The 27,003-nt window shown below is 38.2% G+C and overlaps 2 protein-coding genes across 4 annotated transcripts in view; one reads left to right on the forward strand and one right to left on the reverse strand.

Moving 5' to 3' along the window:
* The window catches only part of HnRNP-K (Heterogeneous nuclear ribonucleoprotein K), a 118,371-nt gene extending 116,711 nt beyond the window's left edge, over window positions 1–1,660 (reverse strand). The window contains exon 1 of the mRNA XM_088263253.1: window positions 1,500–1,660. The gene's annotated coding sequence lies outside the window, so the exon portion shown is untranslated. The remainder of the gene's footprint in view (window positions 1–1,499) is intronic.
* Window positions 1,547–26,748, forward strand: LOC148307537 (uncharacterized). 3 transcript variants are annotated; one of them, XM_088263256.1, is made up of 5 exons: window positions 1,547–1,679; window positions 3,205–3,326; window positions 5,280–5,418; window positions 7,191–7,357; window positions 25,742–26,013. In XM_088263256.1, the coding sequence occupies exons 2-5, from the start codon at window positions 3,255–3,257 to the stop codon at window positions 25,874–25,876; spliced, it is 513 nt and encodes a 170-aa protein (XP_088119382.1). In that variant the 5' UTR covers window positions 1,547–1,679; window positions 3,205–3,254; the 3' UTR covers window positions 25,877–26,013. The 3 variants fall into 3 exon arrangements, with proteins under 3 accessions (XP_088119382.1, XP_088119381.1, XP_088119383.1); XM_088263255.1 differs by lacking the exon at window positions 1,547–1,679 and adding an exon at window positions 2,607–2,749; XM_088263257.1 differs by lacking the exon at window positions 1,547–1,679 and adding an exon at window positions 2,874–3,085 and having other exon boundaries at window positions 25,742–26,748.
* The last annotated feature ends 255 nt before the right edge of the window (window positions 26,749–27,003 follow it).

Below are 27,003 nucleotides of genomic sequence, written 5' to 3' on the forward strand. Positions count from 1 at the left end.
ATATAAAATAAAACAATGATAATCCCACGATAATTTAATACTCCCATTGAACTTACGAGTAAGTATGGCATTGTGTTATCGTATATATTAATATCATATTATCTGTGTATGGAAAAGATAGCCTGATTTCATATTATTTATTGATTCGGCATTAACTTTGTGGAATGACACGATTATTTTAATTAAATTAAACACTTGAATAATCCACTGAGTTGAGTTTTATTTTTATTTACGACTAGTTTCGAAAACGACAATTGCGAGAAGTCTAAGAATTAGAATTAGAGAACATCGTCGTGGTCTAACAAGTAACTATTTTTCGGAATTTGCAAATCATATCATGGAAACTAACCACTCATTTGACTCATACACTTAAATTATTACACTCTGTTACAAATAAAGGTCAAGTCATGAATAATTTAGAAAATTTAGAAATACATAAAAATTTTAATTCAGATAAAACAATAATTAATAATTTACTGTTTCAAAATACGTCACCATTATTATCAATGTTTCCTTTTACAAAAAATGTTGTTCCTTAACCCCCCTACCTATATTTATTAACCTATATATACACCTAAATATATTTTTATTCGTTAGTTTTAATTTGTACCAGAAGATGAAAACAATTGTCGTTTTCGAAACTAGTCGTAAATAAAAATAAAACTCAACTCAGTGGATTATTCAAGTGTTTAATTTAATTAAAATAGCCTGATTTCGTTATTTATTTAACTGTAAAATGTATCCAACTGAAAAAATCAAATATTCATACATATTACGTAATGGTGGTGCAATGCATCAAAATAAAACGGGAATAAACGCGTTTAAAATAAAAAGACCAATATATACGTTTAATTGTCTGTCTGGAAACATTAAGGGCCATCGTCGATATTTCACTTAAAAACTAATATATAGTATAAAACGTGTTCTTTTAAGCATTTAAAATAAAATAACATTGTTACAAATAAACGTAAATTATGTAAAACAAAATATTGACGGTCGAGATGTTGACAACGCTAAAATTAAGTCACGCGTTCGATTTCTTATCACCTTGTCAAAGTTTGATAACAACGGTATAACGTGCTCAAAATCATTTGTTTCAGCGCGAAATTAAAAATAATTAGAAATTAATGATTAATAAATGTTTACAACGTTGATTTGCAACTCTCTTATCCACGTTTATTATTTTTATGTTAAAAAAATATATATAACTGACAAGCGTGATGGGAGCATTGATAATGCACAACTCTACTGTATTCATAAAAATGTGCGCCAATTTTTCAGTGTATTATAAATAATTAACGAGAAACATTTTACAATTATATAAATGAGAGGAAGGAAGAATATATGCGTCTGTATTTTATCCCAGAAAATCGATGGAACATAAAAAGGGCAGATATTTTTTATCAACGCATAGAAGGACGCTCTTCGAAGAAGCTTCGAAAAGCCCACGATGGATGAATTAAGTACTGTAACGTTATATATAAAGAATTATCACTTACCTTTAGATATATCTGGAAGTTTGAAACCGGCAAATCTCCCACCACAAATACAAGCCCACACAAAAAATGGCGAAAATAAAAGCTACGAAAACACCGAACTCTAAAGTTGCGTGAAATGCTCAAATCGGATTCGTGATTCGTTTGCTACAGTGTTGTCCGTTGTCAAAATATCCACACCAGGTATGTGAAAAATATTAATAATTAATTAAATCTCTGATCACGTAGGTACCTGCATACCTACCATAGGTTGATATTGCTAGATTTCATCGATTTTTTTCCACTTCCAAAAACTATGTGTCAGCTAGATTTTTTAAATCAATCGCTTGAACGAATTGATGCGTTTATTGATCTTTACAGCTTAAGAAAGATAAATAATCATTTTATAACTTGTTATTTTTTTGTTTCATGTGATTAAGTATGGTACAATATGTAAAATAAATATATTTATGATTAATTACAATTATTAGAGAACTAACATGATGATTTGAAACTTTAAAAAAAACATATCACATATTTTTTGTCAAAAGTTTAATCTTCATTAATAATTATTTACAATAAAGCAGTGTTAAGGGACAAGCGGAGAATAAGATAAAAAAGGACTACTGTCTCAAACAATGAAAATTTTATACCAAAATATTTAAAACTATCGTCAAAAATTAAACAGCGTTTCAAAACTATTTAGTTTTCCAATTTCAGAAACCTTATAATAAATGAGTATACGACAGTTTATTTCATTTTTCAATTTCAATGAAAAATTAAATAAAAATAGTTTTGAGCCATACAGGGTATTTAATGATAGCTTAATTAAGATCATAGAGGGCTTTTTTAAATTGATCGATAATTTAAACTCAATGTTTTATCTCATTTCTTTAAATAAATGTATGTTTATTTCTTTATGGAATGTATTCCTTAAATTAGGAACCAAAAAATTTTATGGAAAAAAAAAGTTTTTAAATGATAAAGGGAGATCGGCACCATGCTATATCTATTAATCGATAAAATTATATTAAACTACTTACCCCGTTATTTATTCCTTATTTATGATTTATTTATCCTTGCAATATATTTTTTCACAATAAATAGCGGGAATTGGTAATGTTACAAAATTTATCTTTCTCTTTTTTCGTTTTGTTGTTGCATTGCCAATGCGTACAAAAGTAATTATAAAATGAACGAAAATAAAGATTACAAGTGTAAAAAACAAGAACTAGAAGAAGCAATTGCGTTTCGAAGAAATGAAAATTCTAACCGTTTGTATATGCTGTTTTATTTCTTAATTTCTTTACCCAGCCTCAAAATTAGATTTCCCCTATAAGCTGTTTGTGAAAACGAATTGTTACATATTTTCCATTGTTTCTATCAAAGAATTGAGTTAATAAAGAATGCAACGTAGTGTCTTAAGTCCGATCATTTGAAACATAATGCGGTCAGTAAAATCAAGTGTTCATTTACCGTCTTCAAAAACTAAGAATTGTGGGATCCCATGACTAATGTTTTTTTTCATCACATTTTGACAATGGCGAACAGACATGCGAAGTTAACGAAATTTGTTCCTGGGACATAGATATTTTTATTTAGATTTCAGAGTATGAAACAATTATAATAATACCCATCAAATATTTTAATTCCACACAATATTTGTTTTAGAGAACTTTGAATTTTTCCATTTCATTTTAAAAAAATTAACCCAGGTTACTATTTTCAGTGAAAGCGAAAATTGAGAAACTTGTATGTAAAATAAAACCTTTAAAGAATATGAAACAAATGCAAGAAGATAAAATTGTTGAAAACACATTATTATTGGAGACAATGAAGGCCAAGGAAGAGGTGAGATATTCCCTCATAGTATTTTTAAATAAGGTAATGAGGGTAACATACTCTCCATTGTAATACAGTGAAACTTCTATTTAACAAACTTTGGATATAACGGACAAAAATCGGGTAAAATAAAAAAAAATAAAAAACATCCTGTTAGTATGATACATTCTGAAATTCAAGTGTCGCCACATGTTAAAACTTTTAGCGGCCATCATAATCACAAATTGTGTCTCAAAATTTCAAAAGTGTAAACAAAACTTGATATCAAACATCAACGTCACTTCACGACGAATGTTGGATGACAATAAATATAATTTAATTCTATTTTGTATTGTTTATTTGTATCTAAATACATTTTATTAATTTTTCGTTTTTAAATTTTATTTTAAAATCAGTCCGTTAAATCGAAGTTTTACTGTATAGTGGTTTTTTTTTGTTGACAATCATGCACATTATATCTGTTTTATATCTGTCGTATTTTTAATGCGTTCCTGAAATATAAAACTAAATCATCTGTGCACACAATTTCTGTTTCTTACAATAAAAGAAGGAATACTCTATTTTCCAATTGTTCATTTTAATAAATACACTTATTGTGTTAAAGTTATAACGTACCAACTATCACGAAGTTTCAGGCGTAGGCAGGGTGAATAGAATGCCATACCACTCCGTCTTTGCAAACATTCTTCGCCTCTTCCACATTCATGCATCTCCTCATACATACCTGCCGATTATTCCGACTCCTGACCCAGCAGTTTGACATACCTGGTAGTGCTGAGTTTCCTCCGTCTTTCTCTGCTTCTTTTTCAAACTACATTTGACACATAAATTTGTTTTACTATTCTTTCCTCGCTCATTCCTTCCACACATCTCAACACACCTTTCTTAATTTTATCGATAATGCTTATCTCAGCCTTGCATTCTTTCCTTATTTCGCCATTCGATCATCTACCATACATCATTTTACCACACATTTGTCTGAGGGATCGCATTTCGACTGCATTCAGTCTACTTTGGTCCTTCTTTTGCCAACTCCATGCTTCGCTTCCACATATAAGTTATGATATAAATAATACTTAATGATACAATATGTGAATAACCTCTTTAATATGAATAACCGCTCGCATTTACAGAGAGGGAGAACACTTTGTAAAATAGACAGGCACCGTGGCGTAGTTGGGTAGACGCTCGACTGAGAAACTGGCGTCGCAGGTTCAATTCCCGCCAAATGCAAAATAAATTCAAGAAAGATTTATTTTTAATTGGTTAAGCTATGAATTTTTCATATTTACCTTCCCTATCCTTATTACGTCCGCCTCCGTAGTGTAATGGTCAGCACGCTCGGCTACCGTTCTGGAGGTCCCGGGTTCGATTCCCAAGGGGGGTAAAATAAATATATGTGATTTTTTCACTGTAATATTTATTCAACATTACCATGGACTGGTACCTGAAGCGGAGGGCTGATCACCTTTCCTTCATGTGTAAACGATCAAGATAACACTGCGTTTATATGACACAGTGCCCTATGCACCATTGGGGTTGCGGATAAGGGTTAAAAAAAATCCTTATTATCCTACCTGCAGACAAGGTTCTAAATGTAGAGGCTTTGCGGGTTATTCCTTTAAAAAAAAGTAAATGTATTTAAACTTATAAAATGTTAAAATGGTTAAATGGTTATAATGTTGAGTATATAAATGTTGAGTTATAAAATGTTAAAATGGTTAAATGGTTAAAATGTTGAGTAGACTAAAAACGTTAAAGAAAGGACCATCTTTTGGAAATCATTCTATGTCATGATTTTATGGATGATGGAATATGTTATATAGCATTATCGCAAAATAATCAATGTTCCTTTAACCAAACGTGGTATCTGTTTGATTTGGTTTTTGTATTTGATCTTGCGATTCTATGAATGTTTTGATTTGATTATCTTTTACATAATTTCATGTTTACTTTTTTTAGGAGATGTTCAAAGTCTTGGTAGAAAAAAAGTGGAAACTGATGAAAAGTGAAATTGATGCCAATAATGAACAAGCCAACTATGGAATATATTTAAACATGATGAAGAAGCATAAAGCAATGTCTTCGGTTCATCCGACAGGTAAGCAATAAAAAACTTTTCACATAGATGCTGGCGATGATGACATTTGGTGAAAACAGCCATACAAAAGATGGAATTGTTGTTATAACAACATTCAGATAGTTATACAGATAAAATAGTACTAATTTGAAATCAAACACAGATTTCTTGAGTCTACTAAATTGTATTTTATTAACAAAAACACATAAAAAAATTACATTGTGACGATAGTTTCGCCTTGTTAGGGCATTATCAAACGAATGTCAAACTAATTCATTTGATAATGCACTAACAAGGCTAAAAAATTGTCACAATATAAATTTTTTATGTGTTTTTGTTAAAAAAATACAATTTAGTAGACTGAATAAATCTGTGCTTGATTTAAAATAAATACATAAATTAAAATGGAGTTCTACAAATTAAGCGCCAAATCAATAAATAGATTAAACATTTTCTACTGTATTGTAGTTTTAGCTTTATAATATTAACCAAGGCCAGAATTTGTAGGTAATCGAGTAATTTGACAGTATCTGCTCTTATCAAATAGATCCAGATATAGAGTAAACCCCCCCTATAACATTAGATACGTACTGCGTTATCAAAGGGAACTTTATATGGGGTTAATATTTTTAATTGAATTTTTATTTATTTTATTCAGCGGAAAATACTGAAATGAGTCATTTAAAATTAAAATACAGTTTATAAATATTTACCCCTAAAAAGTTCCCTCCGACAACGCGGTTTCTATCTCAACTTTATAGGGGAGTTTACTGTACTAACATTTAACTTTTTAATTGCTGGTAAGTTTTGTATCGGTGCCTACTACCCGTTACTATTTTTTTAGCAAATTTGTCATGTTTTAGTTTTTTTATTTTTTTTTATTTGTATACATTTATTTCAATCACAATTTTTACATATGTAGAACATTTTTTTTTGCAGAGACCCACCAAGCCACCTTGTGTGTCTTGTCGGTGGAGTTCTTTTTCAATACATTTTTTGTTGTTTTTAACGATTTCAACCTAATATACACACAAAAAAAAGAAAAAAAAATTAAGAATATAAACATTTTACAATTTTCATAAAATTAACTCTTGATCATTTACGAATTCCTTTATTTTGCCTTTGTTTCATATTTTATTTTGACCTCTAACATCCCTCGGCAACAAATTAAAAATGTTCGGAACGATATATTGCAGTGTTCGACTCCCATATTTACTGTCAATTCTTGGGACTATCAAACCTTCGTTGTGTGTAAATCTTGTATCATGGTTGCGTACTAAAGGATTTATTTAGTTTGTCATAGTCATCCCAAGAGATGTCTCTGCACCTTCTAAAGGTGTGGACTGACCGGAGTCATTTCGTTATAACGTAACACGTTACGATGCGAGCATTCGTATAGTCAGTACAGAGAGCCGAGCTGCTTGCCGCTCATTCTGAGTGCTCCATCCGAAGTCGGATGCTCGCCGTGAATGTTACGTTACGACGAAATGTGGAGGTGAGTCCCCACCTTAATAGAAAGACTCATAAAAAGACAACTTAGCCTTATCGAGTAAAATGAATACAAAATGGTATCGTAAACACTTTTTTTCTTTTTTTCTTTTTTAATTACTGCCTATATTCTTCCTTATGTTATCTCACCAATTCGAATGCAATGTAACTGTCTATTTTCTTAGACGTCAATGTTTATCCATACTGTTTGTGAAGTTCGGGAGCCTACCCACATAGTGTTCTAGTGTTCTAATTCTAAAACATACAATTCAGAATAATGAGAAGAGATATTTTTATATTTTTAGAGAACGTTGCTCAAGTTGCCAGTGTTTCTGGGTGCAGTGAATCCCAAAGTAGTACTGAGAGTGCGCGAAAAGTTGCTCTGGAAGCCCAAGACGCAGAACTCAGTGTGGATATCGCCAAGTGCCAGGAGAACATCGCTGATGCGGAATGTCAACATAAAATTCTAATAGTATACAACTTCATTTCCTTATTATCATTGTTTAATTTGTACCCTTTTGATCTGATCTTTTTTTTATTTTTTCCTTATGTCATTTTAATATCCCTTGTTTATTATCTAACAAGGTGATAATGTTTGGGTCTGTTTGAATGTTAGTGTGCGATTCTACGTATGTTGTGCTTTGTGTACCTAAATTAGCTGTAGCATGGGCTAGTTATTCTTTCCGACATTTGTCTTACAGCTTGGGAACCATGCGAAACCTTAGCTGGAAAGAGTTAAGCTGAAACAAAAAAGCAGTTTTTATTCATGTTCATCGGGATTTGGAGGCTAGCTCCGTTTACATGGGCATAGGTTGGAGTCTGTTTTAATCCGGGGGGAGTCATAGTGGACATCAGCTGAAAGAAAGTGCATTTAGATCATTTAGTTTTGGGAACGACTCCCGTTATTTATTAATTTTTTGTATTCTATTTGTTATTTTTTTTCCACCTCTGTAGTGTAATGGTCAGCACGCTCGGCTACCGTTCTGGAGGTCCCGGGTTCGATTCCCAGAGGGGTCAAATAAATATTTTTATAGTGATTTTTTCACTTTAATATTTATTCAATATTACCCTGGACTGGTACCTGAAGCGGAGGGCTGATCACCTTTCCTTCATGTGTTTACGATCAAGATAACACTGCGTTTATATGATGCAGTGCCCTATGCACCATTGGAGTGCGGATAAGGGTTAGAGAGAGATTTATTATTAGTTTTGCTAGATGCAAACCGTCTGGACAGTGAGCTGTTTTGTAGTGCTTTCTGGAAATTGTCAATAGGAATGCTGTTTTTATTGCATTCCTTTTCCAGATTGTATCGTTCTTTGGCAAACATTGGGCAGTGTAGGAGTAAGTGCTGGATGTTTTGCTCGCTGATGGTATCGCACGGGCATGCGTTACTACTCTTCAGTTTAAATCTGTGTAGATATGAGAGAGTAGCTCCGTGTCCCGTTAGAATCTGTGTCATCTCGAAGATGGGTTTAATTTATTTACCAAACTGCTTGCAGTCTTTTAGGTTTTCAAAGAAATATCTAGTTATCGCTCCTGTTGAGCTAGTTTGGTATCGTTGTTCCTATTCTTTAAGAGACAATTCCCTCAGTTCTCTTTTGGCGTAGCTCAGTGGGAATTTGTAGTATAGCTTTGCAGTTTTGATGTGCAAGGCTACGTCTTTGGCTAATTCGTCCGCTCTTTCGTTTCCCACAGGAAATTGCACTTGTTGTCTTCCTTCTCAAGATTTCTTGAGGTTTCCTGTATGCAGAACACCATCGGGTTGGTGGGCGATCCGTCTGCTAGCGCCTGTACTGAGCTTTTAGAGTATGACAACAAGTTGACAGTCTTCCAGCCGTTCTTTTTGCTAGTGACCCATTCCAGTGCCTTCACCATGGCAAAGAGTTCCGCTTGGAATACCGTGCAGTAGTCGGCCATGGGTAGCTTCTTAGTAGTAGTTGAGGTGTCGTTTTTATCTTGATAAAGATACTAGTGTTATCGCTGTACTTATCGAGGAGTATACAGTTGTGCGATATCTCAGTATTGAAGATGATTATTGCCTTGGGGAACTTCTGTTGGTTTTTTGGTATGTTTTACCGTTGAAAGTTGATTTATTTATTTTCCCGGTATTACCCGTGTGCGGTTCCTGGATGAGAGCTGTATTGTATTTTTGTTAAATAGCTTTTCGGAGAAATGACAGCGTAGCAGCCTTGCATCTCCGGAGGTTTTTCCAGCTTTACTGGCCATAATCGACCATGCTCCTGGCTAGTTGTCGCTGATGCGAAGGACACTCCGGGCTCAGTGTCTTGTGGTCGGTTGGGGTCTTGGTTTTGTAGACCTTGTTCACCACTGAGCAGTTGTTGCGCTTGATTTTGTCTGCTTTGTTAGTGCATTGGGTGGCTCGGTGTTCTCCGCCGCACCTCCAGCAGACCTTGCTTTTGCAATGTGCAACAGAGTGGCCGTTGCTCATGCATTTCTGACATGAGATCACGGCCATGTATTCGGATACCCACACACTTTCGTATCCGATGTTAACCCTTTGTAGATTAATGAGTACCGACCATAATTCATGCTCTACCGAAATTATGGCGCATTTCCTCTCTATCTCTCTGATCTCAATCCTGGGGATTGGTCTGTAGCAACAGATGACATCTTTTTCGCCATTCTCGCCTATTTTCGGAAGTTCTCTTCAGCTCCTCATACGTCGAGCAGCCCATGTCTTTGTATAAGTCGCTAAGGTATTCGCGGCGTGGGCGTCCTCTGCCGTTTATTACCTCGATCGTCTCTTCTATTATTTTGTGCAGGAAACCCTCTTGTCTTAGCACGTGGCTGATCCATTCGGCGCGTCTTTTGGAGATAGTCGCGAGTAGGTGCTTCCTTTCTTTGATCAATCGTAGTACCTCGTCGTTGGAGATGTGGTCTCTCCAGGATATCCCGAGCATTCTTTTATAGATCCACATCTCCAACGCATTCAGCCTATTCTTATCTCAGATAGGCACCATGTCTTGCAGCCATACAGTAGCACACTCCAAACATACGTTTTGACAAGAAGTTTGCATAGTTTCAGATCTATGTTATTTGATTGGAAAATCACTGATTTACTTTTAAACGCAAGCCTTGCTTGGTGTATGCAATTGTCAATCTCGCCTTTTGACCGGCCATCCCAAGAGATCTCAGACAAACTTTTTCACATTTTTTAGGAGTACTCCAGACATGGACACTCTCGCTTGCTGTTCGTTCCGGCCGTCGACCATTACTTTGGTTTTTTCTTTATTTACTTTCATGCCGAATTCGCTCATAAGGATCTTCTCCATGGTTGTTAGGACTGCTTGGAGTTTCTCTTCACTATCGGTAATCGAAGCAACATCGTCCACACCTTTTCTGTGATTCATTCGCTCTCTCGGTCTGTCCATTGTGCACTGTATATATGCGTTAAAAAGCACTGGCGACAAAGAGCATCCTTGCCTTACTCTTTGTCTTATTCTTGCCTCTCTTTGCTCTTTGCTACATCGAACTATAGCAGCTTTTTGCTTATACAGTGTGTGAATTATGCGCCTATCCCTGTATTTTATATCTATCATTTTCATTACCTCAAAAAGCTTCTTCCATTGCACCTTGTCAAATGCCTTTTTTAGGTCAATGAAGGCCACATATGTGCTTTGGTTCTTTTTTTAACGCGCGCAATGAGAGTATTGCCTCTCTGGTTCCCATTCCTTTCCTAAAACAAAACTGATCTGTAAAAATGCTCTCCACATTTGTTTCAATTCCCTTTAAGACAATGTTTGTCAATATTTTGGAGGTATAAGATATCAGGCTGATTGTTCTATGCTGTTAGAATTTTGTCGTACTGGCTTTTTTGGGGAGGGTAACTATTAAGCATTTTTAAAAATCTTTGGGTATTGTTCCAGTTTCATATATTAATTGTACTAGCCTTAATAGAGCCTCTGAGGTTCCCCTTCCTGCTGTCTTTATCAGTTCGGCTGGTAATTCATCCACTCTTGGTGCTTTTCCATCCTTTAGCTTTTTCAGTGCGCAGTCAAATTCTTCTCTGATGATTGGGTGTTCATAATCATTAGTCCCTCTTCTTGGTAGAAACAAATCATTCTCTCTCCTCTCTCGTTTCTTTCACCCAGCCCCCATGCTCCCATAACGTCATTAGGTACTCTTGCTCCTACTTCCGAGTTAAAATCTCCCATGACAATGGTCACCTCTTCACGCTTAGTCATTTTTAGCACGCTGGTTACGTCTTCATAAAAAGCTTCAATTTCTTCATCACTCTTATCTGCAGTCGGAGCATAGACTTGGATCACATTTACATTTACTCCATGGCCTTTCAGTTGTAGCATTGCAACTCTATCCGACTGAGGCACGAAGCTGACAACTGTTGAATCCGTTATTGTGGAGACTATGAATTCAACTCCTCGTCTGTGATCAGGTTCGTTGTTTCCAGAGAAGTATATCTGATATTCCGATGTGCTCTCTTTTCCACTTCCAATCCATCTCATTTCACTTATACCTAGCAGATCAATGTTTAGTCTTTTAATTTCTTTTATGGCACACTCTAATTTCCCCATTCTGTACAAGCTACGAACATTCCATGTTCTAATGTTTTTAATTTTGGTTCTACTCAAAACTGTCCCCCCCGAGATCTGATTGGGGGATTTTTAACTCCTGAAAATTTTGTTTTAAATGGTTTTAATTGTTATACAAGGGTTAAAACAATAAAAAGGATTAATTCTACTTTTTATTATTTTCCATTTTACTAAACATAGGATGGGAAGGATGTCGGCTATGGCCTTTGTAAGGAACTTCTTCGCATTCGCACTAGTGATAAGTAAACCATAGAAAACTTATTCAAAGAAGGCCGGACTGTCACCAGCAATAGCTTTTCCGCTCCGACAGGCCTTCCGCTCCGTTTTCACACATTGTACGGTCGGCATTTTCATAGAATTTTTCTTAATATCTTTTACAATGTTGATTAAATACATAATTATTTTATTTTACGATTCCCATTTTTTTATTACTATGTCAAGGTCCTTGAGCTTTAAACCCTCTCTCCTCCACTCCGTCTCCAGCTCGAACCTTTCTCTTTCGAAAATTGGGCACTTCCATAGAAGGTGCGGTACGTCCTGCGGCTTCGTCTCGTCGCACACGCACCCGGTGTTCGCTCTCAGCCCGAATCTGTGACGGTATGCTCTGAACGCGCCGTGCCCAGTTAGTATTTGTGTTAGCTCGTAGGAAATTGAGTTTTCCTTTACAAATTTTTGACAATCTTCGATAGTTTTAAAGAAAATTTTTGTGACACGCCCTGTTGAGTTTTCAGCATACTGGTTGTTCCATTTTTCTAAGCTTCTTTCCCTGATCCTCATTTTAGCGTAACTAAGATTTAATCCCCTCTTTGCTTTCAAACACCAGTGGATTCAGAGCGTTTCTATCCTGTATAGTTGCCAGGCAAGATGGCAATCCGTCAAGATTGTAATATTTTCCCAACGAATAGGAGGTTTTCTTATTGCATATTTTATAGCTTCTTTTATAGCAAACAGCTCCGCTTGGAAGACTGTGCAGTAGTTCTCCAGCTTAAATTTCCGCCCAGGTAATTCACTGTTACCTTCAAAAGGGACGAAAGCGGCCCCCACTTTTCCATCCAGCAGACTCCCATCAGTAAAAGTCTTTACTTCCGATTCTAAGTTTGCCGGAGGATTATCGTTGTAAAGTTCGCAAATTATTTTAAGTCTATTGGCAGGGTGAGGCAGCTCTCTGTGTTTCATCACTCCCTATTGTCGATCACTGGGTAATTCTCGCAATTGTTTAGTATTTTTAACATGGTAGAGTTCAGAATTTTTCTCCCTCAATTTTTCTATTTAGTGGAATGAATCCGTTCAGAGCCTGCGCCGAAGTCAGAGATATTGTTCTATATGCTTTGCAGCATCTGATTGCTATCACTCTCTGCACTCTATTGAGCTTGTTTACATTTACTTTTTTGCTGGTCGCCTCTGCCCATACGCTGGCTGCATATGTAAATATAGGCTCCACTGCACCGTGGTTAAAGTTGTTTTATTACTTCATGGACGCTCCCCGTGTTGGTTTTACCGCCCTCAGTAATTGGTTGGTGACTTGAGCCGCCTTTTTACATACAGAGTCTACATGTTTAGACCAGTTTAAATTTCTGTCAATAACAACACCTAAAATTTTAATATCGCCTGCGTATGTTATGACTGTGTTCCTCATAATAAGTTAAGGTGGGTCCACTTTCCGTCTTGTTATGAACATGGCGTGGGTTTTTCCCTCCGCTAATTGCAGCTTGGTGCAGCTCTCCCATTGATGAGCTTTTGTAATGCATTATTTACTCTACTTTCAAGATTTGTTACATCGTCGTCAACTGCTATAAGGAGGAGATCATCCGTGAAGGCCCGTATCTCCGCTCCTTCTTCAAAAGTTGCTTGCAGTATGTCATCGACTATGTAGTTCCAAAAACTGGGACCGCATGCTGAACCCTGGATACAACCCTTTGTTGTTTCTTTTTCTAAAGTAGTATCGCAGTGTGTCAGTCTGACTGTTCTTTCCTCCAAGTAGCTCTTCGCTAGGTGATAAAGGTTATCTGGACAGTTTTTATTTTGAAGCTGTTTAAGCAGGAAGGGCCACCACGCATGGTCGAAGGCCCCCTTTATGTCCAGAGACACCGCGACTGCCAGCTTTCGATGGGTATAAGCATTCTTTAGTGTGCTAATCAATGCTACCAGTGCGTCCTCTGTGGACCTCTGTGGCATAAAACCATTTTGGTTCATACTAAGTTTGTTATTGTCCGCCTCCGTAGTGTAATGGTCAGCACCCTCGGCTACCGTTCTGGAGGTCCCGGGTTCGATTCCCAAGGGGGGTAAAATAAATATAAGTGATTTTTTCACTGTCATATTTTTTCAATATTACCCTGGACTGGTACCTGAAGCGGAGGGCTGATCACCTTTCCTTCATGTGTAAACGATCAAAATAACACTGCGTTTATATGACGCAGTGCCCTATGCACCATTGGGGTGCGGATAAGGGTTTTATTATTTATTATTATTAAGTTTGTTATTATGTTGAAAGTTCCAGTTAATTCTGTTACTAAGCAGCTTCTCCAGCACCTTTGCAAAAATTGGGAGCAGTCCAATAGAATGTAAGAGCTGATGTCTGATAAATCTTCCTTTCCAGGCTTGGGAATAACTACTATTATAGCCTTCTTCCGTATTTTGGGAAAGTGCATTATCCTAAGGTAGGCATTGTTCATCTCTAATATGAGTTGGGGTTCCAAACAGTACACGTGCAAATAAATATGTATCGCTAGTCAAATGGTCATTTCTTGGGGCTTTTTCAGGATTCATATTAGAGAGGATTTCTTCAATTTTTTTTTTGTACACAGGGTGGACTCGTCAATACTGATATATTCGGTTAAGCTATCATTTCTAACTTTAGCCTGTTCCTCGTTGTCTTGTGCAATATCATCGTCGGGAAAAATTTATAACTAAGTCCTCTGGCAGTTTTTTCGGCCGTATCGAGATGGAGGTTACCGTTCTTCAGAGTAGTTGCTGGAACAATTTTTCGGGATTTATTCAAGACTCTGAATTGTTCCCCATGCAGCTTCCCTGTTTTGTTGACAGCAGTACATTTTCCATGATTCCGTCTTTGCATTAATTATGGCTTTTTCATAAAGGTCTCTTTTCTCCGTATATTCTTGCAACACGTGACTTCTTCTGAATTGTCCAGCATTTTCCAACTTGTGTTTAGCTCTTCTTAGACTCAACTTCATCTCTGTCAAAGATACGTTCCACCATGACAGGGCTTATGATGGTGCTCTTTCTTGAGAGGAATGATTTAAAGCATGCTTTCTGTATTGTATTTGTAAGTGTATCTATCCCTTGCTCCAGTTGGTTTTCGTCATCTGATCTCAAGATTCTCAAGAAAAAGGTGTGATCTAATTTTTTTTGCCAGTTCTTTACACAAAAAGTCATTAAATATATCCCATTTTGCCTTCTTGGTTTTGTATATGGCTGTTTTGTTCTGAATAATACCTGATTTTTGCGTATTGATCTGATAGACAATTGGATTGTGGTCGCTTAAGTTATTGGTTTTTCTTTCAACATGCCAATCTGAAACATCGTTCAAGGCCTCAGATGAGCAAAAGGTTACATTGATAACACTGTGAATATGTATGTTCCTGCGAAATGTCTCGAAAGTTGGTGTGGCTCCAGTGTTCAGTATGTAGTAGTTCTTTTCTGCCAGATATGAAGCAATTTCTTCTCCTCTTCTGTCGGTTTTATTGTTACCCCACCAGATGTTTTTAGCATTGAAGTCACCTCCAACTATCAGTTTCCCAAAAGATGAACCTTCCAGTTTATTAATAAAGTTTATCTCTTCCTCGCCGGGTTCCACGTATACGGATCCAATAATGTATATTCCTTTGATTGTGTTTATTTGTATAAAGAGCTCATTTGGACCGCTCTGTTTGTTCAGCAGTAGCGCTTTAAGTTTGGTGTTAGGTACCACTATCGCAGCCTTACAGACCTTGTTTGGTTCCGCATTCGACTGAAAAACTGCGTGACCTGGAATTTGCACTCTACCAGTCGATCCTGTATATGGTTCTTGCAATAATATAATATCCGAAAGATTCCTTTTACTAAACAATTCCTTCTGGGCTGCCTTGCACCTCCCCATGTTCCATTGCAGTATTTTTATATTATCCTCTGAGCTGGTAGATTGATCATCCTTAGCAATGAATAAGATTTGTCTCTCCATAATCTGTTATCTGTTTAGTGCGCTTATCTATTTATTCTTTCCTTCATTTTGAATTCGCTACTGAATGCATTGTGGCCTGTTTCTATGAATATACTTTTCATGCAATTTGTGCACTTGGCTTGTGTCTTTGAAAGGCTTTGTTCTCAGCTTCTTGAGTAGGATTGGCAATAATAATGTCATTTAGACATTCCATTATTTCGGCCTTAATAGCGGTTTTGATGTTTCCGCAATGGCCTATCGTGATCAGAGCCTGTTCGGCTCTGCTTTTTATGAGTATTGTCTGAGGGAGAACCTTCATCGCGGATGATAAGGTTCCGTGCCTTGTACAGGGGTATCAGTTTTAGGGTGGTGGTCGACGCTGTGGGGACATCGTCGGGTGTTGGAGCAGTGTCGGGAGGGTCTGGTTTTTTCCGCCTCCGTAGTGTAATAGTCAGCACGCTCGGCTACCGTTCTGGAGGTCCCGGGTTCGATTCCCAGGAGGGGGTCAAATAAATAAAAGTAATTATTCCACTCTTATATTTATTCACTATTACCCTGGCTGATCACCTTTCTTTTATGTGTTAACGATCAAGATAACACTGCGTTTGTATGATGTAGTGCCCTATGCACCATTGGGGTGCAGATAAAGGTTTGAAGAAGAAGTATTATAGTAATAATGATGACACTGGTTCATAGAATGACAAGTTAAACTTTTTGTGTTTTTTCTACTAGAAAATAATAAAAGTAAATAAATCATATACACGGTAAATTTTAACAATAGAATTTCTATATTATTATAAAAAAAATTTTAAAAGAGAAATATTTGTGTTTTTATTATTTACACAAATATTTCAATTTCATATTATTTCTGTGAGCCTAAGTGGCTCATTATTAGAAATAGGTATCAAATTTTGGTAGAGTTGGTTCAAACCGAGGAACTCTGACTTAAGAGTCCGCGACACTAACCACGGGACCACAATCCGACACCTATGATGGTGTTTCTATTGTGATTGAAAAACAGACTGAGAAAAAAAGCAGGAGAAGTGTTTTATAAGCGTTTAACAGGAAATTATATATTATTACCGTATAAATATTTAAGTGTTGCCATGAGAACTACACCAGCGTCCCCAATTATTTTTTGCTCTATTTTGACCACTGTATATTCAAATATTGCCATTTTTTAGATCCACAAAGGTATAGTTTATCAATTCTGTTTTTATTTTATTTTTATATGTCGTAAACAATTTCTCAATTCCATTAAGATATCTGGATACTATTACGATCTGCGATACGAAGTGATGGGGCAAGTGAACAAAGCTGCAGCCATCTCAGGATGCCTGAAAAATGCTATATGGAAAAACCCTGAGATGAAGATCGGCAGCAAGATCAAGATATACAAAACTTGTGTCCGACCCATCATGACGTATGGAATCGAAAGTAGAGCAGACACCGCTGCCACAAAAAACACGCTTAGAGTGTCAGAAATGAAGACTCTGAGAAGCATAACAGGCAAGAGTCTTCGAGATAGATTGAGAAATGCCAAGATCAGGGAAATATGCGAAATCGAAGATGTCGTTAGGTGGGGAAGGCAACGAAGAAGACAATGGTATGCGCATGTGAGGAGAATGGAACCATCCAGACTCCCCCACATCGCATTGTACGGCCAACCCCATGGTAGACGACTCCCGGGCAGACCACCAAAGAGATGGGCCGATAGCTGGGAATCGACGTCGCAGGAGGCTAATCCCTCTTAAAAACAGGCCGTAAGGCCTACAATAAGAAGAAGAAGAAGAAGATTAAGATATCTACTATGTTGCGTTTACTCCCTAAAGAATAGCAGTATAAATTATATAATTTTTGTAGCATCTCTGAAGGTGTTCAATAAGGATGTGTAATGTCACCTTTACATGGATAATTGCATGAAAAAACTGAAGGATTTAAATGTTGGAGCTAAAATGAATAATTTGACTGTCCGTTGCCTTTTGTATGCTGACGATGCTGTTCTTCTTGCTGATAGCAGAGAAGACCTGCAGGCGTTGTTACAAAAGTGTATAATGTGTGCAAGGAAAGTGATTTTTTGATGAATGTTAGCAAATCCAAAATTATGGTTTTTGAAAAAGATGAATGTAGATCTGAGTATAAAATATTGGTAAATGGAGAGATTTTGGAGCAGGTAAATGATTTAGTTTATTTGGGTAGTATGTTTTCTAGGGATGGAAAGATTGATAAAGACAGAAAGGAGAGTGAATGCTGGAACAATGTGAGTCTTCTTCTCCGGTTGTGACCCTTGCAGAAGCAATGACTCTTCTCCAGCTATCCCTTGACTGCGCTGCACGTAGCGCTCCAACCACTGAGGTGCCTGCTGCTGCCTTAATTTGATCGGTCCATCGTGTGGGGATCTTCCTCTCCCTCTCTTTCCCTCCAGGCTACCGATCACAACTAGTCGTTCCAGGCTATCCTCGTTGCCACGCGCAACGTGTCCAAAGAACTGGAGAATCCGTCCGGTACAGATATTGGCCAGAATCAAGCCATCCAAGCGTAGTTCCTGATGAATGGACTCATTGGTGCGTCTAGCTGTCCATGGAATTCGGAGCATGCGCCTCCAACACCACATTTCGAAGGCATCAATTTTTCTCCTTTCTGCTGTTTTTATGGTCCATGTTTCAGCAGCATAGAGAAAAATGGAGTGGACCAAGCTCCTGACAAGCTTCATCTTGGTGTTGTTACTCACACCCTGGTCTTTCCAGATTTTGTCAAGCTTAGACATGGCACTTTTGGCGATGGCGATACGACGTCTAATCTCTCCTTCACAAGTTCCTTCATTGCTAATTTGAGATCCAAGGAACTGGAACTCGTTTATTATCTCTAAACCTTCGAGCGAGTTCCCGAGATCACCAAACTTCTTAGATCGATCTATGATCATGATCTTGGTCTTGCTTTGGTTAATCTCTAGTCCCAGTGCCTTGCTCTCAATCTCTACTCGTTTAAGGAGATCTACCATTTCTTTTGGGTCTTTGGCCAAAAGTGTTGTGTCGTCCGCATATCGTATATTGGACAGCTTTACGCCACCAATGGACACTCCTCAATTCCATTCTTAGAGAGCCCTGCGCATGATGTATTACCCATAAATGTTAAACAGGTCAGGGGAGAGTATGCATCCCTGTCTTACACCTTTCTCAGTGGGGAAACTTGCAGTGTTTATGCCATTGATTCTTACGATTGCCTTACTTTGGGCATAAAGTCCATGGATGAGTTTTATCAAATGGGATGGGACTCCCATCTCCATGAGTACTTTCCACAGATGTTCCCACTTCACGCAATCGAAAGCTTTCTTGTAATCGATAAAGCATAAAACTGTTGGCGTCAGGAACTCTCGGCTTTTTTCGATCACTTGGCGGATGTTGAGGATCTGCTCTCTTGTTCCTCTTCCTTTCACAAAACCAGCTTGTTCCTTTGGTATTTGCCATCCAATGTAACTGTGTAAACGTGCTTTTAGAACATAAAGCAATATCTTGCTGGTGTGAGAGATAAGTGCTATTGTCCTATAGTTTTCACACTTTTTGGATGTGAGTGGTGCACTGAAATCAGTTATAGCAAATAGTGTCGCACACATAGCGTATGTCTAACACACCACTAGACTGTATAGGTGTGGCTGCGTCTTCTCCGCTCCGTCGCTGTTTATGAGCTCGGTTGCCGGGTGAAAATAATTCCAAAATATTTTCAGTCCATGCATCCATGCTGTCCCTCGAATCAGCCGGTTCCATGAAGAAAATCTATGAAGCATTGGCAGCGCTTCGTTCATCGCGACGGTCATCACCACGATGTCCGTCTACTTTTCCAGCATCTTGTCGTCGGGCGCGGGCGCAGATTTCTTCTCTCGAGGCCAGCATCCTTCTTCTTGAAGCAGGAACTCCGGTCCTCTGAACAACGTCCCCTCAGGTGACAAATTGATGGGCCGACCGTCCCTCGTACCGATGTCCGCCGGGTTAAATTTGGTCGGCACCCATCTCCACTCTGCAGCATCCGTGAGCTCGTCGATCTTGCCAAGCCTGTTGGCAACGAACGTAGAATACGAGCTCGGCTCTGATCGTATCCAGCACAGGACTGTGGTCGAGTCGGTCCAGTAGACAGTCCTCTCTATTAGGCACTGCGTCTCCCGTTTGATTGTAGCCGCCAGTCTGGCCGCCACGAGCGCGCCCTGCAGCTCCAGTCGCAGTATTGATACTACTTTCAGCGGTGTCACCTTACACTTGCTACTGATGAACACCGCTTTCCTTCCTTCGTGCTTGACTTCCACATAGTAAGCCACCGCACAGCACGCCATCTCCGATGCGTCGCTATATACGTGAAGCTCTCTTCTGTTACGGATGCTGACCACGAAGCACCTGGGAATTGCGCAGTCTAATTCCATTCCGCAATCCATCTTTGCCATCTATTTCTGTGCTCTGATTTAATTCTCTCATCCCACCTGGTTCCCGCTTGCCATACGACTTGAAGCAGCATCTTTGAGCGGATCACTAGGCATCCTAGGAAGCCGATAGGGTCAAACACCCTCATCACCGCGCTGAGTAGCTCGCGTTTTGTGGGCCAACTGTCATTCCCCTGCCCCAGCGGGTCGTTAAAGTGGTATTCAAATTCATCTGTTGTCGGTTTCCATCTGATGCCTAGCACTCTTTCCGCCATCTCAGCGGCCGGGTGGAATTCAGTGATGTTGATTGGTTTGGTCGATGATGCGCGCGCCTCTCGCATTGAAGCACTTCCTGTTTGTTGATCGCCCAATTTGTGAGATGAAACTTTCCTCGGTGTAGTACTTCTGATACTTCGCGGACCATCTTTGCCGCTCGCCAGGGTTCATCCATCGCGTCCAAATAGTCATCCATGTAAAACTTTGTTTTGCATGCCGCCGCCGCCTCGGGGGAGCTTGCCCTCGCTTGCGTCGGCCACTGCCTTGTGCACATATTGGGCGTTACTGGGTGAGCACGCAGCTCCGAATGTCATTGATGACATTATAAATGTTTTCAGAGGCATCTCCGGATCCTCCCTCTATAGGAACAACTGGGATTCTTGATCTTCTTTCTTTATTAAAATAAAGATTAAAATCTGGAGAAACATCTTGCAGATGTCTGCCGTGAGCGCGACACATTCCTCTCGAAATCGTAAAAGATTTCCTAGCAGCGACGTCAGTAGATCAGGTCCCGCCATCATTTTATCGTTTAGGGACGTGCCCCTGAACCGGCTCGCGGCATCGAACACTATCCTAATTTTTGGGGGTTTGTTTGGGTTTATCAACGCAAAGTGGGGCAGGTACCATCTTCTTTGCACCCTTTTGTTCACCTGTCTTCACTCATCTCGATTGCGTAGCCTTTATTGAGATACAACTACTTTCTGGCGGTAAGCAGTCGCCAGTTGTTGATTGCCCTTGAGTTTCCTCTCGATGCTCTTTAGGCGGCTGAGAGCGTGTTGCCTGTTGTCGGGCAACCACGTGTTTTCGGCTTTCCACAGCAGGCCGCTGTGGTCTCCCAATGACCGCTGGCCAACGGTCGAGTGGTCTCTTCCATCGTGGTGTATGCGTGCGTTAGACTTCTGTCTGTGCGCATCGCCCTTGTCACTCCCAGCGAATCTATGCTAAAATTAGATTTCACCAGGTTTGCCAGATCTCTGCAGCACACTTGCGGCCCGTCAGACTCACGCATTCTCTCCGGGTCCGAAGTCGGCGCTACAACTTCGTTGCACTCGTGATCTCCGCGAGCAATGTCCTTGAACGAACTTATTCACCGTTCATCTTCACTTCCCACGACACTATTATGCCGGCATTGTCTTGCCCGATAATCATCTGCGGCTTGACTGTAATTGCGGGCGGTTCCACTCTGCCCGCACGGCGCATACGGGAGATTCAATTGCCGTACCGTATTCGCTGTAATGCGGTACGGAGTATTACTGCTTCCTTTTACGTCCACTTGAACTCGACGCGTCTTCAGTGTTTCACTGCTACCTCCGATCCCGCGGATTGAGATCACGTCACTGCGTCCTTGGCCCCCACTTTCTTTGTGACTTCGTCGTCTATTAACCCCTCGTCTAACATCGCGTTCACTTTGACGCGACCGAGGGGTCCACTTATCTCCACTTGCATTATTTTTAGTAGCACTTGTCCTGCTCCTGCACTCATTACTGCCACAAATTGTTCGTCGTCGGGCACAATCGCAGTTACGCTGCCGATGGCGGCGCTATTCACTCGCGCCCCGTCGTGCAGTAGTCTGTGGTAGGTTGCCGTGCACCCTCCCACGTTACACTTGCTCGTGTTCCGGCACTGGTTTGATTGGTGCCCCTGATTAAGGCACCGAAAACACAACCTTTTGTTTCTAGCCAGGTCCCTACTCGCCAACATTGTCAGTTTGGCGAACTCGGCGCAAGTCGCTATTTTGTGGTTGCAAATCTGCCGTCGCGAACACCGTCTCCTTACCGCGCCGGTAATTTTGTCTTCTCGAAGGCGCCGGCGTCTTTCGCATTGTCTGCGAACACCATGAGCCAGTCTGCAAGATCCCGAACCGTTGCTTTCCTGGCTCCATTTCGCAACATCACCCATAGTTATCGCGTGAGAGACGGCAGTCGAAGCACCATCTCATTTAGGAGCTCGTCCGAATTCAGGTCTTCTCTCCGCCTCTTTTTCAATGTGAGACACATATTTCTCTCGGCGATGGCAAATTCCACTAGCTCGTCCATAGTGGAGTTGTTTGTGAGTCGCGATGATGTTCTCAGCTTGTCGTGCTGGATGCTGAGTATCACGTCCGGGCGGTCGTGGAGAGTGCTCATTATCTTGTGGACATCTTTGTAGTCCACCAGCAGCCCCTCCACTAGTGCCTGGGCAGGTCCCTTCAGCGCTTTCCTCACCTTCAGCAGGTTCACTGGTTCCGAGAGGTGGCACAGCTCCGTCGACTCCCAGAATTGCTCGCTGAAGGCTGGCCACTGCATGGGGCTGCCGTTGAAATCCTGCAGATCCCTCGCGTTCCCCTGCCGTGCTGGCATGGCGCCGATACGTGTGTCCCCGTCCTGCATCGTCGCCCTTCCCCCTTGCCTAGCTAGCAAGGCCTCGAGCGCTAGTGTCAGTCGATTCACCGATTTGGCGTTGGCATGCTCCTCGACCTTTCTCTCCGTGTTGCGGCGCGCTGTGGCCTCCTCTCATGCCGCGTCTTGTGTGGCGAAGGGGGCCCCCCCCCGCAGGGCGCACCCCGGGATCTGTTACACAAATAAAAACCTATCGGCGAAAGCTAAACTGGCAGTACACAACGAGTCCTGGTTCCGACCCTACTGTATGGAAGTGAAACATGGAGTTAACAAAAGAAGCATGAAAGTAGACTGAATGCAGTCAAAATGCGATCTCTCAGAAGAATGTTGGACAAAACGATGTATGATAGATGTTCAAATAGTGAAATAAGGAAGGAATGCATGTGTGTGTACGGCCACACTCCCGGGCAGGTTAACATATGTTTTATTTCATTTTGTCAGTGATGCGTGTTTATTCTAGTGTATTTACCAACCTGAAAATATTTATGTGTTTTTATTTATTCAAAAATTGTTTTTATTTATTTTTATAAACTTTGCTGTAGTTTTTATACTTAATATTGTTTCCATTTTGTGATTTTTTTTGTCATTTTATACATCTTAATTGTTATAGTTTTACTTTTCCATTACTTTGAATCGAAACAAAATTGGTTAGTTGTGCTTTGTTTTTCTCGTTTCTCTTTAAATATTTTGTAACTTTAATTTTGGTTATATTTAAACTAATTGTAAGATGTAAATAATCATTCAATACTGAATATCGATGTATAACTTATTGGAAAATAAAATATTAAAAGAAAAATTTTACGCGACCCTGAAGTAATGAAGAAATCCCAAACATACTGGCCAAAATGTATCTGATACTTTTATAAAAAGTATCAGATACATAAATCATGACGTCAGATCTGATGAATCCGGCCTTTCTCGCTAGAATACCTAAAGCCGATATATTGGATATTTTGGTAGCCAAAGGGATATATATATATATATATATATATATATATATATATATATATATATATATATATATATATATATATATATATATATATATATATATATATATATATATATATATATATATATATATATATATATATATATATATATATATATATATATATATATATATATATATATATATATATATATATATATATATATATATATATATATATATAAATATATGTCCGCCTCTGTGGTGTAATGGTCAGCGTGTTTAGCTACCGTGCTGGTGGTCCCGGGTTCGATTCCCAGAGGGGTTGAAAATTAGTGATTTTACACTGTAATATTTATTTAATATTACCCTGGACCGGTTCCTGAAGCGCAAGAGTGATGAACAAGATAACACTGCGTCAATTCGACGCAGTGCCCTATGCACCATTGGGTGCGGATAAGGGTTATAAGTAAGTAAAGTAATTCCAACAAGGAATGTAAATAAATGTATTAAATGAATGATTTTAAATATATATATTCTTTTTACTATTGTGCGTTTTAAGAATTATCATAGGAAACGTGAATGGGATTTGAAGATAATTATGTAATTTGACAAGCAAATAGTCTTGTAGAAATTAATGGATCGTATTGTGTATGAAAACACTTGTTTTTTACCACTTGAGTATTATATTTATTTTTAATGACGATGAAAGCAACTGTAGCTTTCGAAACTAGTTGCTAAAAATAAATATAATACTCAAGTGGTAAAAAGCAAGTGTTTTTATTTAGAATTTGATGTCTTACCACAAAGTGAATACCGAATTGAATAGATCATAATTACTTATTCATAGTTGCTGCTTTAAGGAAGTGGAGTTATCAGTATTTAGTATTAAATTTTGCATTGTTATTCTGTCTGCCTCCGTAGTGTAATGGTCAGCACACTCGGTTACCATACTGGAGGTCCCAGGTTCGATTCCCGGGGGGGTCACATAAATATTAGTGATTTTTTCACTGTAATATTTATTCAATATAACCCTGGACTGGTACCTGAAGCGGAGGGCTGATCACCTTTCATGTGTTAATGATCAAGATAATACTGCGTTTATATGATGCAGTGCCCTACGCACCATAGGGTGCGGAAAAGGGTTTGAATGAAATTGTTAGGTAATATATCCAAAATAAAACACACTTATTGGATTGAATTCTACTTTTATTGACATATATCGCTCACTCCTTTCAAGAACGTCATAAATCAAAAAACTTGATTTTTCAGGAGAACGTTTTTAAAGTTTAAAAATATAATACAATGCATTCAAAATAAATATCAAGCCACTTATTGAACTTTTTACTGTGCAACAGATCTTTTTAGGTAAAACCTGGATGTTTTTTCTCCATTTGAAAAATATTTAGTAAATTTAAAAAATTAATTAAACAATACCTTTTCTTCAAAATGCAAAAACAACACTTTCTGCCCTGTAGCGGGTAAATATTAAGTTAAAAATATGCCGCTTTTGCTGAGATATAGTACATTTTCTGGGCATTCTGAAAACATACACAACTGAAAATTGTCAATTTTTGATTTATGACGTTCTTGAAAGGAGTGAGCGATATATCATAACATATTATCATATATATGTAAATAAAAGTTGAATTCAATCCAATAACCATGTTTAATTTTGGATATATTACTCAACAATTTAAAATGGAATTCCACCAACTGTCTGCAGTTACAATAAATTAATTTATTATTAGATTAAAACCAATATTTTTAGCTTTTCCACTTTTTTTATTTGACCAGCGACCGGGTTTCGTCGTTACCGACATCATCAGACTGGTCTGATGATGTCGGTAACGACGAAACCCGGTCGCTGGTCAAATAAAAAAGTGGATAAGCTAAAAATATTGGTTTTAATCTAATAATAAATTAAAAATGCAATTCCATCACGTAGTGTCAGTGGATAATATAAATCTACAATAAATTAAATTAAATTTTGTATTTGTGATATTAGAGATATATTGCTTATGTATTTTTCTGTTATGCGAACTTTTTTTAAACCCTCGATAATATATCCTTCACATGTTAAGATTCCTTTATTTTTATCTTATTTAATGTTATTATTTTGTATTCCATTCAAGAAAAGAAATGCTGCTACCCTCTTGAAGTTGCAGAAAGAAGTACTTCAGTCCGAAGTAGTTCGTAAAGAAGCTTTGGAGAAATATAAAGTTACCGAAAGCACATTTTCTATTCAAGAAATGTATCCACAATTATAGGGAATAAATTAATTTTTATCATTACTTTCATTTCGGAGGTATCCAGAGATGCATCCAACGCATAATCTTTTTATTTGTTTATATAATATGACTAAGTAAATGACAATGTAAAATATCTTTTTTTTCCATCAGCTGTGATTAGGTCAGCAACTTATTTTCTTTGGACATATTCCCCATCATATTTTTCTTCCCAGCCTTCTGTAAAACAAAATTTTGGCATTTTGGTTCTGGCAGTCTAATTTGTCCAAACCATCTCAACACACCTTTATTAATTTTATCGATAATGGTGTGTTGAGATGGTTTGGACATGTAGAACGAATGAGTGAGGAAAGAACGGTAAAACAAATTTATGAGGCGAATGTAATTGGAAAAAGGAGCAGAGGAAGACCGAAAAAAACATGGCACAATCAGGTATGCCAAATACTTGAAAGTGGTCAGGTTAGGAGTTAATAATCGGCGGGTATGTTTGAGGAGATGCATGAACGTGGAAGAGACGAAGAATGTTTGCAAAGACAGAGTGGTGTGGCATTCTATTCTCTCCGCCTACCCCTGCGGTGAAGCGGCGTGATGGTTAGTTAGTTAGTTAGTTAGTTAGTCTAATTTCCTCCTCTCCTCTAGTATTGTGAACATGTATCATGGCCATATTGATTTCGTTATAATTTTTTTCCAAATTTTGTTGTTCTCAAATTTCATATTCGTGGCAGGTCGTAAGCCCTGTCGAGATACAGACTTCCATATTCCCATACCAATAACTACTTCTTAATTGAGATTTCAATTATATCTATTATAGTTATTAATTTAAAATGTATGAATTATGTATAATGAAATTTTTGTTGTAATCGTTAAAAAAACAGCAATAAATGAAAAAAACAATTTATGATTTTTCATTCTCTGGAATATGTTCATAGATTATTTATTAATTATTAATTATTAATTATTTTATTTGTTTATTTATGTTTATCCAAATTGATATTTCGGTGTTTGTTTCATTAAAAAAATATTAAATATTTTTTTGTCTGCTTTGTGTAATTTACAATCAAGATAATCTGCGTCCCTACAATGCAGTGCCTTATGCATTGTTGCATATGGATAATGGTAAGAATGAAGAATATTTATTTTGATATCAA

The sequence above is a fragment of the Brachycentrus maculatus genome, unplaced genomic scaffold (genome assembly GCF_059751285.1).
Source record: "Brachycentrus maculatus isolate JH-2025_06_01 unplaced genomic scaffold, ASM5975128v1 h1tg000197l, whole genome shotgun sequence".
NCBI lineage: Eukaryota > Metazoa > Arthropoda > Insecta > Trichoptera > Brachycentridae > Brachycentrus > Brachycentrus maculatus.